Raw genomic sequence first — 13,813 nt, forward strand, 5'->3', positions numbered from 1 at the left:
AAGTTATAGGGAGAAATAAATCAACAGATAAGGGAGTTTTATTCTCACTAATTGACAAGAATACTTTTTTTTCATAAAAGGGTGACTTAAAGTTCACACCAAAATCTGACTGACCATGCGTAATAAGGGGTTATGAATATTAGAACACACCTATGAATCTATAATGACTAATTTAAATGATCATGAGATGTATGATATGGGTGGTGATGTTACATACATGCAAAGGAGGTCTTAAGACTAATCACATGTCTTTATCTGGCCAATGAAAAATATGATGATAATAATGATGATATAAAGAACTGTATAAATAAGGTGCAAAATCTGTGTAAACCCGTGCTATCTCTCTCTTTGCTTAATTTTGCTGATAGATTGATTGCACCCTATTCTGCAGAATTGATTATATTTTTAATAAATATGGCTTATTGTGCTTTCACCTGATTATTTGTTTGGTTGTTTTCTTAAGTCCTTCTTGTCTTTAGCTCAACAAATTGGAAAGTGGATTTTTATATCTCACAGTCTACACTGCAGCAAGCAGCAACATTATAAGAGTATTGATGACTGCAGCTTCTATTATAGAGATTTTATTTATTTATTTTTAATAATAATCTTTATTTCCATTCCTTTAAAAAAAATAAAAAATTAGACATACTGACACAACAAACATATAATTCTATTATATATATATATATATATATATATATATAACATGATATATATATATTATATAATACATGATATATATATTATACATATATATAATACATGCTATAATATATATATATCATGTATTATATATCATGTATTATATATAATACATGATATAATATACATATATAATACATCATATATATATATATTATATATATAATACATGATATATGTATCTATATTATATATATAATACATGATATAAAATATATATTATATAATAAATGATATACTGTATGTTACATATATATAAAATATATTTTATAATACATATACATTATATAAAATATATATTATAAATATAATTATACAATTACATAAATATAATTTATATATACATTAATATATATTATAAATAGTTATATAATTATATAAATATAATTTATAATTATATAAATACAAATATATAAATATTATAAAATGTATATTATAATTATATAATTTATAACATTAATAATAATAATAATGTTTATTTATATACCGCTTTTCCAAATCAGATCAAATATATATATATATATATATATATAACATACATTAATATATGAACCAATCTGGAGACTATTCAGAATTTACCCATCCTATGTCCAAAGCTGTATCAGATTTGTTTTTCTTTTTCAGGTTCTTTCACTTTGAATACTGAGCTAGTTATTCCTAAGAGAGGGTTAGGAATCATGCAGCACTACAGACATTGTTTAACAGAATATATTTATATATATATAAATATAGTAGCATAATATTAATGTAATGTCATGTGATATTTATGTAAAGACTAACAAGATTCTACTACTATTTGTAACGTATTACGTAATTTAATTACACAATGCGTTACAAACAGTAATAGAATCTTGTTAGTCTTTAAAATCCCATGTGTTCAAAATGTGCCTGTATTTACGTGCTGCTTAGAGATACATGTCTAGATATATGTATATCTATATATTTCAGTATAAAGGCTATAATAACCCAAACGGTTCACTTGGAAAGCAACGCAACGGTTGCCTCCTAGTAGACCGCAGGGCCGTTGCTACGTGGCTCCATGTTGCTAGGATACAGGATAAACCAAGATGGACAGGTAACGGTCATTTCTTTTGAATTTGCGGCGTTCCAACCGAAACAAAGATGGCGGACAAAGCCCTCCTCTGCTTCGCCTCGGGCGACTTGCCCTCAAGTGACATGGCGGACAAAGGTTGGAAAAGACCCTACTCTGCCTCAAGAGAGCAATGCGCAGGCGCCAAGGTGTTAAGTCGGACTGGCGCTTTAATGACGTCACAAGGGGGCAACCCTACTCTGCGTCAAGTGAGCAATGCGCAGGCTCCAAGCTGCTAATGACGTCATAAAAAGGAAAAAGCCCCCTTCGCGCAGGCGTTTAGCGCCTTAACCACTAGCGGCTTTTATTAACTGTGTTCTCTTAGTCTTGATTCCATAAATATTTTATATCGTATACTGGTTACCCTCTGAGCGGGAGAAAGAAAGTCAAAAGGGAAACACTGCGGTGGAGGTTGACATTTCTAGGCAAAAATCTGAGCAGGCACTAATATAAACACCTATAAATAATAACGGAGGTCCTTAGCGAGATGGACGCGCATGCGTATTACGCTTAGACAGGGAACCGGGCGGCATAAAGGGGAAGGAAGGCGCTAGAAGGGGGCGAGGGCGGTGGTCTTTTCGGTTCCGCCGCCCGCTTTTTAATTTTGGAGGAGAAGGTGGGGAAAAAGAAGCCGGAAAAGGATCGGCGTTGAAGGAATTATCCCGCCCCTCCCTTCGCTTGTTGTTACCGTCGCCCCCGCCGAGAAAACCGGAAGTGCCGCCATTTTGGAGAGAGAGAATAGAGCCGTAGAGATAAGAAAGGTTAGAGTGACACAGGGTGAGTTTCCGGTGTGTCAGAAGCGGCGTCTTCGTTGCTGCAGGAGGCCGAGGTTTTTTGTCTGGACGGAACCCTCAGAGCTTTCCGGCGGGAATTAAGGCGCTCAGGCCGAAGGTGGAAGCCCTGAGGGTCTCGCGGGACCTGTATCTCTTGGGAGCGCGGCCTACTTCCGGCCAGGGGCCCCTTCTGTTTTGCTTGACCGGAAGTCCCTTGTTCCCTCCCCCAAATCCGGAAGTAAGGGGGGTTTGTGCTGGAATTGGTTCCTCTTCGACGGGGAAAGCCAGGTAGGGATGGACGCTGGAGGCCCAGTGTGTGAAATGTGTCCCATAGAGGGATATTGAAGGCTGTGTGTCAGATGAGGACACAACACTTCCTTCCTGAAGATGATTATGAGAGCCAGGAGTGGTCTGACTTGGGAGAGACACAGGGAGGCCAGGGCAATGCGATGCTAGGCTACGTGTGAAAGCGATCTAGGAGTCCAAGTAGGCCACAAGTGGAACATGAGCAACAGTGAGATGCGGCAGCTAAAAAGGCCAATGCTATTTTAGGCTGCATCTATAGAAGTATAGTGTCTAGATCAAGGGAAGTAATAGTGCCACTCTATTCTGCTCTGGTCAGGTCTCACCTGGAATATTGTGTCCAGTTCTGGGCGCCACAATTCAAAAAGGACATTGAGAAACTGGAGCGTGTCCAAAGGAGGGCGACAAAAATGGTGAAGGGTCTGGAAACCATGCCCTACGAGGAACAACTCAGGGAGCTGGGGATGTTTAGCCTGGACAAGAGAAGGTTAAGAGGTGATATGATAGCCCTGTTTAAATACTTGAAGGGATGTCATATTGAGAAGGGAGCAAGCCTGTTTTCTGCTGCTCCAGAGACTAGGACCCAGAGTGATGGATGCAAGCTCCAGAAAAAGAGATTCCTCCTCAACATTAGGAGGAACTTCCTGTTCGACAATGGAACAAACTCCCCCAGAGAGTGGTGGAATCTCCTTCCTTGGAGGTCTTTAAACAGAGGCTGGATGGCCATCTGTCAGGGATGCTTTGATTGAGAGTTCCTGCATGGCAGAATGGGGCTGGACTGTATGGCCCTTGCGGTCTCTTCCAATTCTTTGATTCTGTGAAGTAAGATAAGAGGCGGAAGGGAGCCAGCGTGGGGCGTAGTGGTTTGCGTGTTGGACTATGACTCCAGCTTGACCATGAAGCCTATTGAGTGATCTTGAGCAAGTCACACTCTCAGCTTCAGGGGAAGGCATAGGCAGAACCTCCTCTGAACAAATCTTGCCAAGAAAACCCTTTGATCGCTTTGCCTTAGGGTTGCCATAAGTTGGAAACAACTTGAAGGCACACAATGACAACAACAACATGACTAATAAGATGGCAAAAGAGGATGAGAAAGGATATTGGGGGATCTCGTTGTGTGTGGTTTCTGCAGCAAGATTGCTGCTGACACGGAAATGGAAAGCTAAGGGAATCTTGACTGTACAAAATTGGCAATGAAAGTAAATGGCGAAGAAAACGTTTTGCGTATGTGTTCTAGGATCTTACTCACTAGTTAGTTGATGTGATTGAACTAGATAAGTTAGCAACCGGGTTGGGCTGAGAAGAATAAAAGAAAATAAGAGAGAGACTGGTCACCAGCCATAGCAAAACAGACAAATTCATAATCATTATAAATAACATTTAACAACAACAACAACAACATTTAATGTCAAATTATAATGGTGGGAGTCTGGGGGAGATAGCTAGCCCTGTTGGGAAACTCTGGGTTCTAAGTTCCTCTGCTCAACTGGGAAGCTAGCTGCCTATACTTGGGTATCAGTGAAATTTGTTGTCGTTGTGGGTTATATTAATACATTACATAATGTATGTTGCAGAATAGCATAGACAAAGCGATGTAGTAGTTTGAGTGTTGGACTATGACTCTGGAGACCAGGGTTTGAATTTCAGCTCAGCCATGAAAACCCACTGGGTGACCTTGGGCAAAGTCACAGTCTCTCAGCCTCAGAGGATGGCAATGGCAACCCCCCTCTGAATAAATCTTGCCAAGGAAACCTCACGATAGGTTTGCTTTAGAGTCACCATAAGTCGGAAAAGACCCGAAGCCACAGAACACAAGGAAATAAATTATGTATCCATGGCCTTTGTTCCTCCACTCCTTCCGCTTGAATACCTCCTGCTCCTCTTTCCCTGTGTATTACTGTGCTGTAATATTATGAGTTGTAGGGCAAAACAGGATCCGTCCAAGGTTTGATATTTACAAATTGTTTGGGAGGCCTATCTGTTTCGGTTGCTTGATGAAGTTTCTTATGATCAGCCTTTGTTTTTGGACATGGAAAGAATCAAGCTGCTAAGATTTCTTTTAATAATATGCTATTTTAATTCATGTTACTGCATTTATTTCCTTACTACTGAGTAACGGTTAAAATGAAACTCATTAGCTTATGCTTGTGGGGCTAAGCTTTCCACAACGTGGGAGACATTGTATATTGTGAGGAGAGAAAAAAACTCCTCCTGAGTCCTCACAAAAGAGAGACATATAAATCTGATAATAAAGAACACTGCAAAAATGGTAAGGAAAATCTCAGTCTTCTCCAGGAACGCAGGAGGCTGTGGCTTGCATAAAGCTGCCCATGAGCTTTAGGGCTGAGCAGGGATTTAATAACCTAATCTCTGTTGAAGGAGGTAATAAGTAGTTAGGTTGTGTCCCAGGCTTTATAAATGGTAGAGGCGACCAAGGAGACAGGAGCTGGTAATACGTCTAAGTGATCTGTCCAAAATGGTTGCCTTAAAGTAGCACTGTATCGGGCTGAGATGAGCCTGAACAACCCTGATCCTAGCCATGGTTTCTCAGTAGTGAGTCCCCTTTTTTCCATATACTTCCGGGAGAATATGTTTATTTACAACCTTAGTTTTCTTTTTTATTAGATGGGGGATTTTTGGTGGGAAAGGTGGCATGGGAACTAGTGTCGTTTGCTGTTTTATTATTGTTTTAAGTGGAAAGATGAGCCTTATATACTTCTTTATGGGAACTCATAATGTTGCTCATTTTGACTACTGTATATACTCGTGTACAAGTCAGCCTCATGTATAAGTCGAGGGAAGGATTAAGGGTCAAAATCCTGGATTTTCATATGACCCATGGATAAATCGAGGGTAAAACTTAGGGGGCTATAAGGAAGGTTAGAAAGAGGGAAATACCACTTCCGTCTCTCCTTCTCTGGACCTCTCCCAACCAATCCCCAGGTGCTGGAGGAGAGGTTTTAACATCAAATTGACAAAGGAAGCAAGTGGATTTAAATGGAGAGTTGTTTCCAGAGGAAGCCAGGTCTTGCAAAATGGACTGGAGAGAGAGTTTTAAATGGAGAAGGTTTTTTTTTTTTATAGGAAGCCAGGTCTTGCAGAAGGGACCAGAGAGAGAAGCAAGTGGATTTAAATGGAGAGGTTTCTCCATCGGAAGCAAAGGCTTGCAAAACAGAGCAAAGAGAGAAGCAAGTGGATTTAAATGGAGAGGTTTTCCGACAGGAAGCAAAGGCTTGCAAAATGGACTTGAGTGGGGAGGAATTGGTGTTCAGTGGCGATTGGGGCATCAGGCTTGCTTGCTTTAGGACTTTTCTAAGCACTACTGATGTATTGACCCTTATATAAGTCTGCCCAAAATTTTAGGGTCAATTTTTGGGGCATAAATTTCTCAACTTATAGTCGAGTATATACAGTACTTTCTTGGTTGGTTAATCAGTTGTAAAGTGAAAGGACTGGAAATGTATTTCTCAAAAATGGGAAGTGGGGGTTTAGGAGTTGAAATGAGTCTTCCCTTCCCCCAGTTCTGTCTAGGACTGACAGCAGGGAGTGTCTTTAATGCACCATGGAAATGTTTTGTATGAGTCTATAAACAGCCACTTGTCTGGTCATCTGAGGTTAGCTGGAATTATCTCTGGGTAACAAAACTTAACAAGCATTACAGAGGTTTTAGACTACAGTGTAGGGAGATGTATAAGCTGTTTTGTGGCCTTAAGGATGGGAGGCTAGCCTGCCAATAACTTCCTCAATGAAATATGAGAGAAAGAGATTTGCAATCCATTTCCCCCCATATAATATCCCACTACATTTTGGAGGGCTTTCTACAAGGTATGTATAGATTGTAGTATTTGAAGGTGTTTCCTTGGTAACTCCACAGAATATAATAAAACTCATTGGCTTATGTTTGTGGAGTTTAGATTTTTACAACATGGGGAGACATTTAAATTCCTTTACTAAGGTGCATGTGTGTATCTCACTTTGCATGCAAAAGCAGAAACATTTTGTGTGTGACAAGAACAAAAACAAATCCTACTAGATGGACATGCCAACACCTTAAGTATACAAGGAATGTGTGCAAATGATGGTGAAACGGACAGGTATGATGTCAGGGGAAGGGACAAGAACAAAGAAAAGGCAAAGAAAGAAATTGGGAATTGTTTCATTATAATGTAGTCCAATAAGCCTTAATAAAACAACAACAACAACAAATTTTCTAATGTTATGTATAGAAACAATTTGTAATGTATAGGAACAATTATAGTACAACATTGTTGTAGAACGAAAGTATAGTCAGCCCTCTGTATCTATGGATTCTTTATCCGTGGATTCAACCATCCACAATTTGAAAAATATTTTTTTAAAAATTCCAAAAAAGGAAACCTTAATTTTGCCATTTTATATAAAAGACACCATTTTACTATGCCATTGTATTTAATGGGACTTGAGCACCCACAGATTTTGGTATCCATGGGGGGTCCTGGCACCAAACCGCAGCAGATACTGAGAGCCCACTGTAATATTTTGTTCCTGTGCTGTATGTTTTTACTGAAACATACAGCACAAGAACACATTCCCAGAGCAAGCGTGAATATAATTAGGTTACGTCTAGCACATAGCATCACCGTCTTCAGATGGAAAACCTTTTGGGTTTTCTGTTTTTTATGTGTAGGGAATTATATATCATTACCTCTCCTTCTTTTAAATAAATACAATATGGCCTGTAGGTGGAGGGAGACAAATGAAAGGCATCTGTTGAACATGTGTCTTGTGGGATAGGCTTTTGTGGGAATAGGGCAGAGTTGAGTATACTACTTTTTTGTGCTACAATTCTCTCCATGCCACAACTATGAGGGATTCTGGGAGTTGTAATCCAAAATGTAACTTTCCCAAGCTTTGCGTTAAAAGCCCAGGTCATCTGATGTGTGGAAGGTTTATCATTAGATGGCATACATGGAGCTGCCTTGTGAGATCCCTGTGCCTAAGTGAAACAGAAGACCAGCGTTTTAGAATAACGCATTAAAATGTTACTGGGTATTGCTCTTACCTTTAATAATTATTTTGCCTTTCGGACGCCCTATGCCTGTATGAGTATTTTGTGTACATAAACAGCCAGTTTGCCAGCTGTATGTACATTACCCATGTGTCAATAATGGGCTCTAATCTGTTAGAGGTTATGTCGCAATAAACAAGTTCATCTTTAGGCTGTTACGATGCTCTACTTTCTTTTTGCTTCCCTCCCTGGATCAGAAGGGATGTAACTGGTTTTAAAATAATAACAGTAGCACTGTTAATTGGTGAGAAGAGATGAAAGATCTTTTAATCAAATTCTTACGTTGGAACTTTTCTGGATACGAGGGTCTGATGATTTTCAGTGATGCCAGTTTCTCATGTGGGATGACAATTAAAAGGCAGTGTTATTACCCAGTGTTTACAATATAGCTGCTGTTATCTTCTGCCCTTTCAGTTTCTGATGTTGCCTTGAGATTGTTGGCTTCTGAGGTAACAGTTGGCAGTGCTGCCATGGTGTTTTTCTAGGGAGTTAGCCATCCTTTAGCCAAACTTTTTGAAGAGCCTACCTTGCTAATTTTTGGAGAATAGGAAAGGTAAATATATAATCTGTATCAAACAGAACAGTTTGCTGGATGGTAATATGGCTGCTGGATGTGTACAGAGTTTTGTTTGATTTGAGTCACATTCTCCTTACTCAGTCAAGGGGACATCTGTCACATGAAGCTAGTGATCTTTGTGAAAGTGTTTGAGGAAACATGTGGCGTCCCCTGCCCCACTTTGTCATCGAAACCATCTTCACTGTGAGGTAGATTTAGGAGGGAGGTGGGGAAAGATCACATGTGTGTGTTTGAGGGGGTAAAGGTGAGATGTAATGAACTTCATGGTTGAGTGAGCTGTTTCTCAGTCCTACTTTGACATCCTAATATAGAGGTGGGAATCATGTGGTTCTGCAGGTGTCGTTGGACTTCAGGTCCCAGCATTCCTCACCATTGACTGTGCTGGCTAGGGGAGCTGGGACTAGTAGTCCACCAATACCTGGAGGGAGCATGATTCTCATCTCTGTTTAATTGGTGTCAGTTGTGTCTACAGGCAATGGTGAGCATGGACCCAGGCCATGGCATACTTCGTTTATCTATCTCTCATCTATTTTCCATTGTCCTTCAGTGTTTTTCTCTTCCATTAACATTGGTCTGAACTAATCACACAGAAACATAGCTGATGAGAAAGTAATTTTTCAAAGATCAGTCCAGTTATAGACTAACTTTCTCAGAATAATGTAACAAAATATGTTTGTGCAAAGAAATTTTGTTGACTTTTGACTTTTGTTGACTTCAAGTTTGCTGGGAATTCTCTTGTCACAACTTTGATGAAGGTTATTGGTTTTCTCATTTCTCACAGGAGGATTGAAGGCAGCATTTGACAAGGCATCATGGCAGAGCCAGAAAACCTCGAAGTGATGGTGAAAACCTTGGACTCTCAGACAAGGACATTCACAGTTGAGGAAGAGGTAAGATATCTTAAATTGGAATTGTAGTGGTAGATGGCAAAGCGCCCTACCTGAATAGTGGTTATGAAAAACCATTGCAGAGAATCTTTGGTATCTTATAGACCAAAGAGTTTTATTTGTTGGACAGTTCAAGTTTCCTAAAGCTGCAGCTTTTGCTAAGGAAGCAAAAATATTTAAATACCAAAATTTCAAAGCTAAGCCTATTAGGGTCTAGCTTTAAATCATCAGAGTAGCAGAAATGTCCTTGCCCAACAGTACTTCTCTAAGGACTGACACTGACTCAAAAACAACACAAGTAGTTGCAGGTTAAAGAAAAATTTACTAATTGCTTGAATCTACATATTGCATAGAGGCTATATCTTAATCTAGCTAATAAATAGCTCATCTTATCTCACCATCTTTCCAAAGAAGGTTGAGAGGGAAGGAGGATGGGAAACCCAACAGGGCAGGATAAAATCTTTGTGTGTGATAGAGAACTACCCAGAAGGGGGAGTGGCCTGAATCACATGCTTTGTCTACCAGTTTGCAAAGTTACTGCCTTGTGATTCAGTAGGAGCAAAAGGGATGTTAGCAGAGGGGAGATGTTAGGGTTTGCATGCAGGAAAATCTATCTATCTAAGGAGGGGAAGAGAGAATGCAAAAATCTTCCAACATTATTTAGCACAAGCTAGAGTATTGCCCAAGTTGGCAGATATTTATAGAGATGCTTGGGTGGGAAGGAGATCTGGCGAAAAAGAAAGGCAAAAGGTGCAAATGTAGATTGACATTAACAAGAATAATTCAAGAAACAGTTTTTCAAAGGGAACAAGGACGTCCTAGTAGAGATAACTACGTGCATTGTGATGGAGAGCCTTCTCTTAAATCCAAGCAATGTATCCTGTGGTCTGGTGGGTTTGTAGTCTTCTGTACCATCTCAAAGACTCTTAGGACGCATGCATCATTGAAACACCATACCTCCACTGTGACTCGAAGCAGCTTTATTTTGGCTGTCTGTAACAGGCCATAGTCACTACTGGGTATACAGTGGACCCTTGTTATACGCTGGGGTTTGGTTCCAAGATTCCCCGTGTAGCAAAATCCGTGTATGATCAAGTCCCATTAAATATAATAACATAGCAAAATGGTGTCCCTTATAAAAAAAATGGAAAATCAAGCTTTGATATTTGAAATTTATACTTTTTTTTAATACTTTCAGACCGTGGATGCTTGAATCTGTGTATAAAAAAATCAGTGTATAAGAAGGGCCAACTATATAATGCTTCAGGCCAGTAAAATAGAAGGTGGCCCCAAAAAGTGACAAATGAGCCTATGGGAATGGAAGAGGGAAGGAGTTTCCTGTTGGATCTTCTCAGTTTTACTTTTGTTTTGCAGATCACTGTGAAGGAATTTAAGGAACATATTGCCAATTCAGTTAGTATCCCCTCAGAGAAGCAGCGTCTCATCTATCAAGGCAGAGTCCTGCAAGATGACAAGAAGTTGAAAGAATACAGTGAGTGGAGTATCCAGAAGAGTCTGTGGGTTTGGATGAGGGGGATAAGAAGAGCTCAGGGAAGGACCTGAGGAATTCTTCTATGGTGAAGGCGAAATTATAGTTGTGAATTACACTGCAAAATACTTCATCCTTCCCCTGCTCCCCTAGTGAAATGTCAGAGTTAAATGTCAGTACTACATAATTTTAATGTTTCAGGATAATATTGGTGGTTGTTCATACCTGCCAGTCGCTCAGGTGCATGATGTTTGCAGAGCTTGGAAAAGTTACCATTTTGAATGGTGATTCCAGAATCATCTGACCACTGTCAGCATGGCCAATTACAGTAGCTGTATTCTAAAAAAGTAACTGTTCTAAGCTCTAATTTTGTATAGGGGTCATGTTCAGTGTGTAAAACCAAGCACACTGAAAGAGGCCTTGGGAGCCAGTGGCCTAAGTCTTACATTGGCTATGTGGAGCATAATCACTATGCATGTCTTGCTCCCTGTCTTCCTTCCCTAACAGCAGGCAAGCCCCATTGTGGTGGTGGTGCTGTGTCATTGCTAAATGGCTGTTGAAGGCGAGAGGTTATTGGCATAAGAGAGATTTCTTTTCCATCCTTCTGCAGTTTGCTGCAGATGGAAGCAGAGGAACAGCAATGCCTCATCTGGTGCAAATTGCAGGGGAATAGCAAGAGCCCTGGTGACACAGTGGTTAAATGCCTGTACTGCAGCCATAAGGTTAAATACCAGTGAAAGGGCTCAAGCTCGACTCAGGCTTGCATCCTTCCAAGGTCGCTAAAATCAGTACCCAGCTTGTTGGGGGCAATTAGCTTACACTTTGTAAACTGCTTAGGGAGTGCTTAAGTGCACTGATAAGTGGTATAGAAATGTACTTGCTATTGCTGCCTTGTTGCCTTCCTTCCCTTCTATTGTAGTACCAGCTTCTGACTTTGCAGCTGTAAGGCAGAAGAAGTTTTGGGCAAGACTTAAAAGATGAGAATTTTCAGTAATGTAGTCAGTAATGTCCTTCTTCTTTCGGTGTGATTAAAAAAAAACTAGCATGGTTCTACACACACTTTTTTCGGAAACATACATCTAGAACTTGGTAGTGGTGGTGGGAGGACAGCTTCAGAGTGAGTGATTTTGAACACAGGATGGCTGGCAGGGGAAAGGCTTAATCATCTCCTCCGCCACTTTTTTGTTTATGATACATTTTCTGAGGGTTTAATGTGAAGTATGCCTCTCAGACCTTGTCTGAACTGCAGGAATAAAGCAGATTGGCTTTGTGTTAACTGCCACTGCTCAGTGATATGGAATTCTGGGATTTGTAGTTTTGTGAGATATATAGCCTTTAATTTTTTGTGGGGTTTTCGAGCTATGTGGTCATGTTCTAGAAGAGTTTATTCCTGATGTTTCAGAGAAGATGCTAGCCACAGATGCCGGCGAAACATCAGGAATAAACTCTTCTATAACATAGCTACATAGCCCGAAAAACCCACAAAAAAGTATGGATGCCAGCTGTGAAAGCTTTCCAACTTCACATTAGCCTTCTCTGTTAGAGAGCTTTGGTATCCTACCAAAGTACAAATCCCAGAATTCCATAGCACTAAGCTCTGGCAGCTAAAGTACTATCAAACTGCATTATTTCTGCAGTGCAAATGCAGCCTGAGCTCACTACGATTTCAAAATTAAAATGCAATACAACCCGGTGGCTGAAATGTCCTGGTAGTGATTAATACTTACATGTAACTGTGGCTTACATGCTTATCTGTTTCTATTTGGATGGGGCAAAAGGGCTGTTCTCTGGCCCTTTGTGTCCCATCCAGAACTTCCTAGCTGCAAGTCTTGCACTGCTACTGTTTAACATTAGGGGGGGAGATGACTGAAAGGAGGAAGAAATGGTTGGTGTGAACTGCATGTAGAAGAGAACGAAAGGGAAGGGGAAAGAAAATGGGGATATGTTCCAGCTGGGGTTAGCTCCTCTTTTCCCTTCAATGCATTTCTCATATTACGTATTTTTCCTACTTTGAGTTCTCTCAGTTACAGTTTCCAGAGTCTCTAAGACAGATGGATACTGGTTATCCTAGCTGTAGGGGATGGGTTGATTTTTGAGCATCTTATTCTAAAGAATATAATCTTTTGTTCCCAGTGATATGAATACAAAATTGCAGCCATAGTGTTGCAGGCTTGGGTGCTAGGGAGATCAAGGTTGAAATTCCTGCATAAGCAAAAGGTTTATTGACTAGTTTTAGACTTGTCACTCTTGGACATCCATTTCTGGATTGTTATGAGAGGGAAATGATTTTGAATTGAAAAAAAATCTTCACACACAAATGCTCTCTGATTTTGTGGGCAGATGTTGGAGGCAAAGTCATTCACTTGGTGGAACGCGCACCTCCCCAGACACAGTCGCCTTCTTCAGGAGGTCCATCTGGAGCTGGCTCATCCTCTATCCCTCACAATGGTGCCGGCCCCCGAGGGACAGGCTCCACTGTCCACGATCGCAATGCCAACAGCTACGTCATGGTGGGAACCTTCAACTTACCAGTAAGCATTATGGACCCGCAGCCACCCACGCAAGTGAGTTTTAGTCAGAAAGGTGCTGCACTGCACGGGAAGGGGGAGTTGTGTGTCTCCCCAGAATTGCTTTAAGAAGCACCCCTCCCACAGAAAGAGAAGGCGTTTCCTATTCTTATGCTCTGCAAATTTAGGAGTGGAAGTGAGGCAGAGCTTGAATGGTTACATTTTTTGGACCACATTTCCAGGAGTGGGAGTGGAAGGGTTTTTAGTGGTGCACTTCTCTTCTGCACCCATGCAGGGCAAACTCCTGCACCACTCTTGACATCAAGGGTGCCTCTAACCCCAGATGTGCCCTTCTTAAACATTAGTATAGTCATAATGAAGGCATCACCCTACCTGGTGCATTTTTGTCCACCCACTTCCTCACCTGCTGTGTTGGGC

General features: G+C 40.5%; 1 protein-coding gene across 6 annotated transcripts in view; it reads left to right on the forward strand.

The window, feature by feature from the left end:
• The first annotated feature begins 2,306 nt into the window (after positions 1-2,306).
• BAG6 (BAG cochaperone 6) overlaps positions 2,307-13,813 on the forward strand; it is a 41,471-nt gene continuing 29,964 nt past the window's right edge. For 2 of the 6 annotated variants that reach the window (XM_089514087.1, XM_089514124.1), the window contains exons 1-4: positions 2,307-2,569; positions 9,274-9,382; positions 10,754-10,871; positions 13,209-13,432. In XM_089514087.1, the coding sequence (XP_089370213.1) occupies positions 9,305-9,382; positions 10,754-10,871; positions 13,209-13,432 (420 nt within the window). In that variant the 5' untranslated portion in view covers positions 2,307-2,569; positions 9,274-9,304. The other 4 variants (XM_089514114.1, XM_089514134.1, XM_089514105.1 and 1 more) reach the window with 3 other exon arrangements.

Source organism: Sceloporus occidentalis, unplaced genomic scaffold, assembly GCF_023333645.1.
Source record: "Sceloporus occidentalis isolate IW3139 unplaced genomic scaffold, rSceOcc1.0.p SCAF_1, whole genome shotgun sequence".
Taxonomy (NCBI): Eukaryota; Metazoa; Chordata; class Lepidosauria; order Squamata; family Phrynosomatidae; genus Sceloporus; species Sceloporus occidentalis.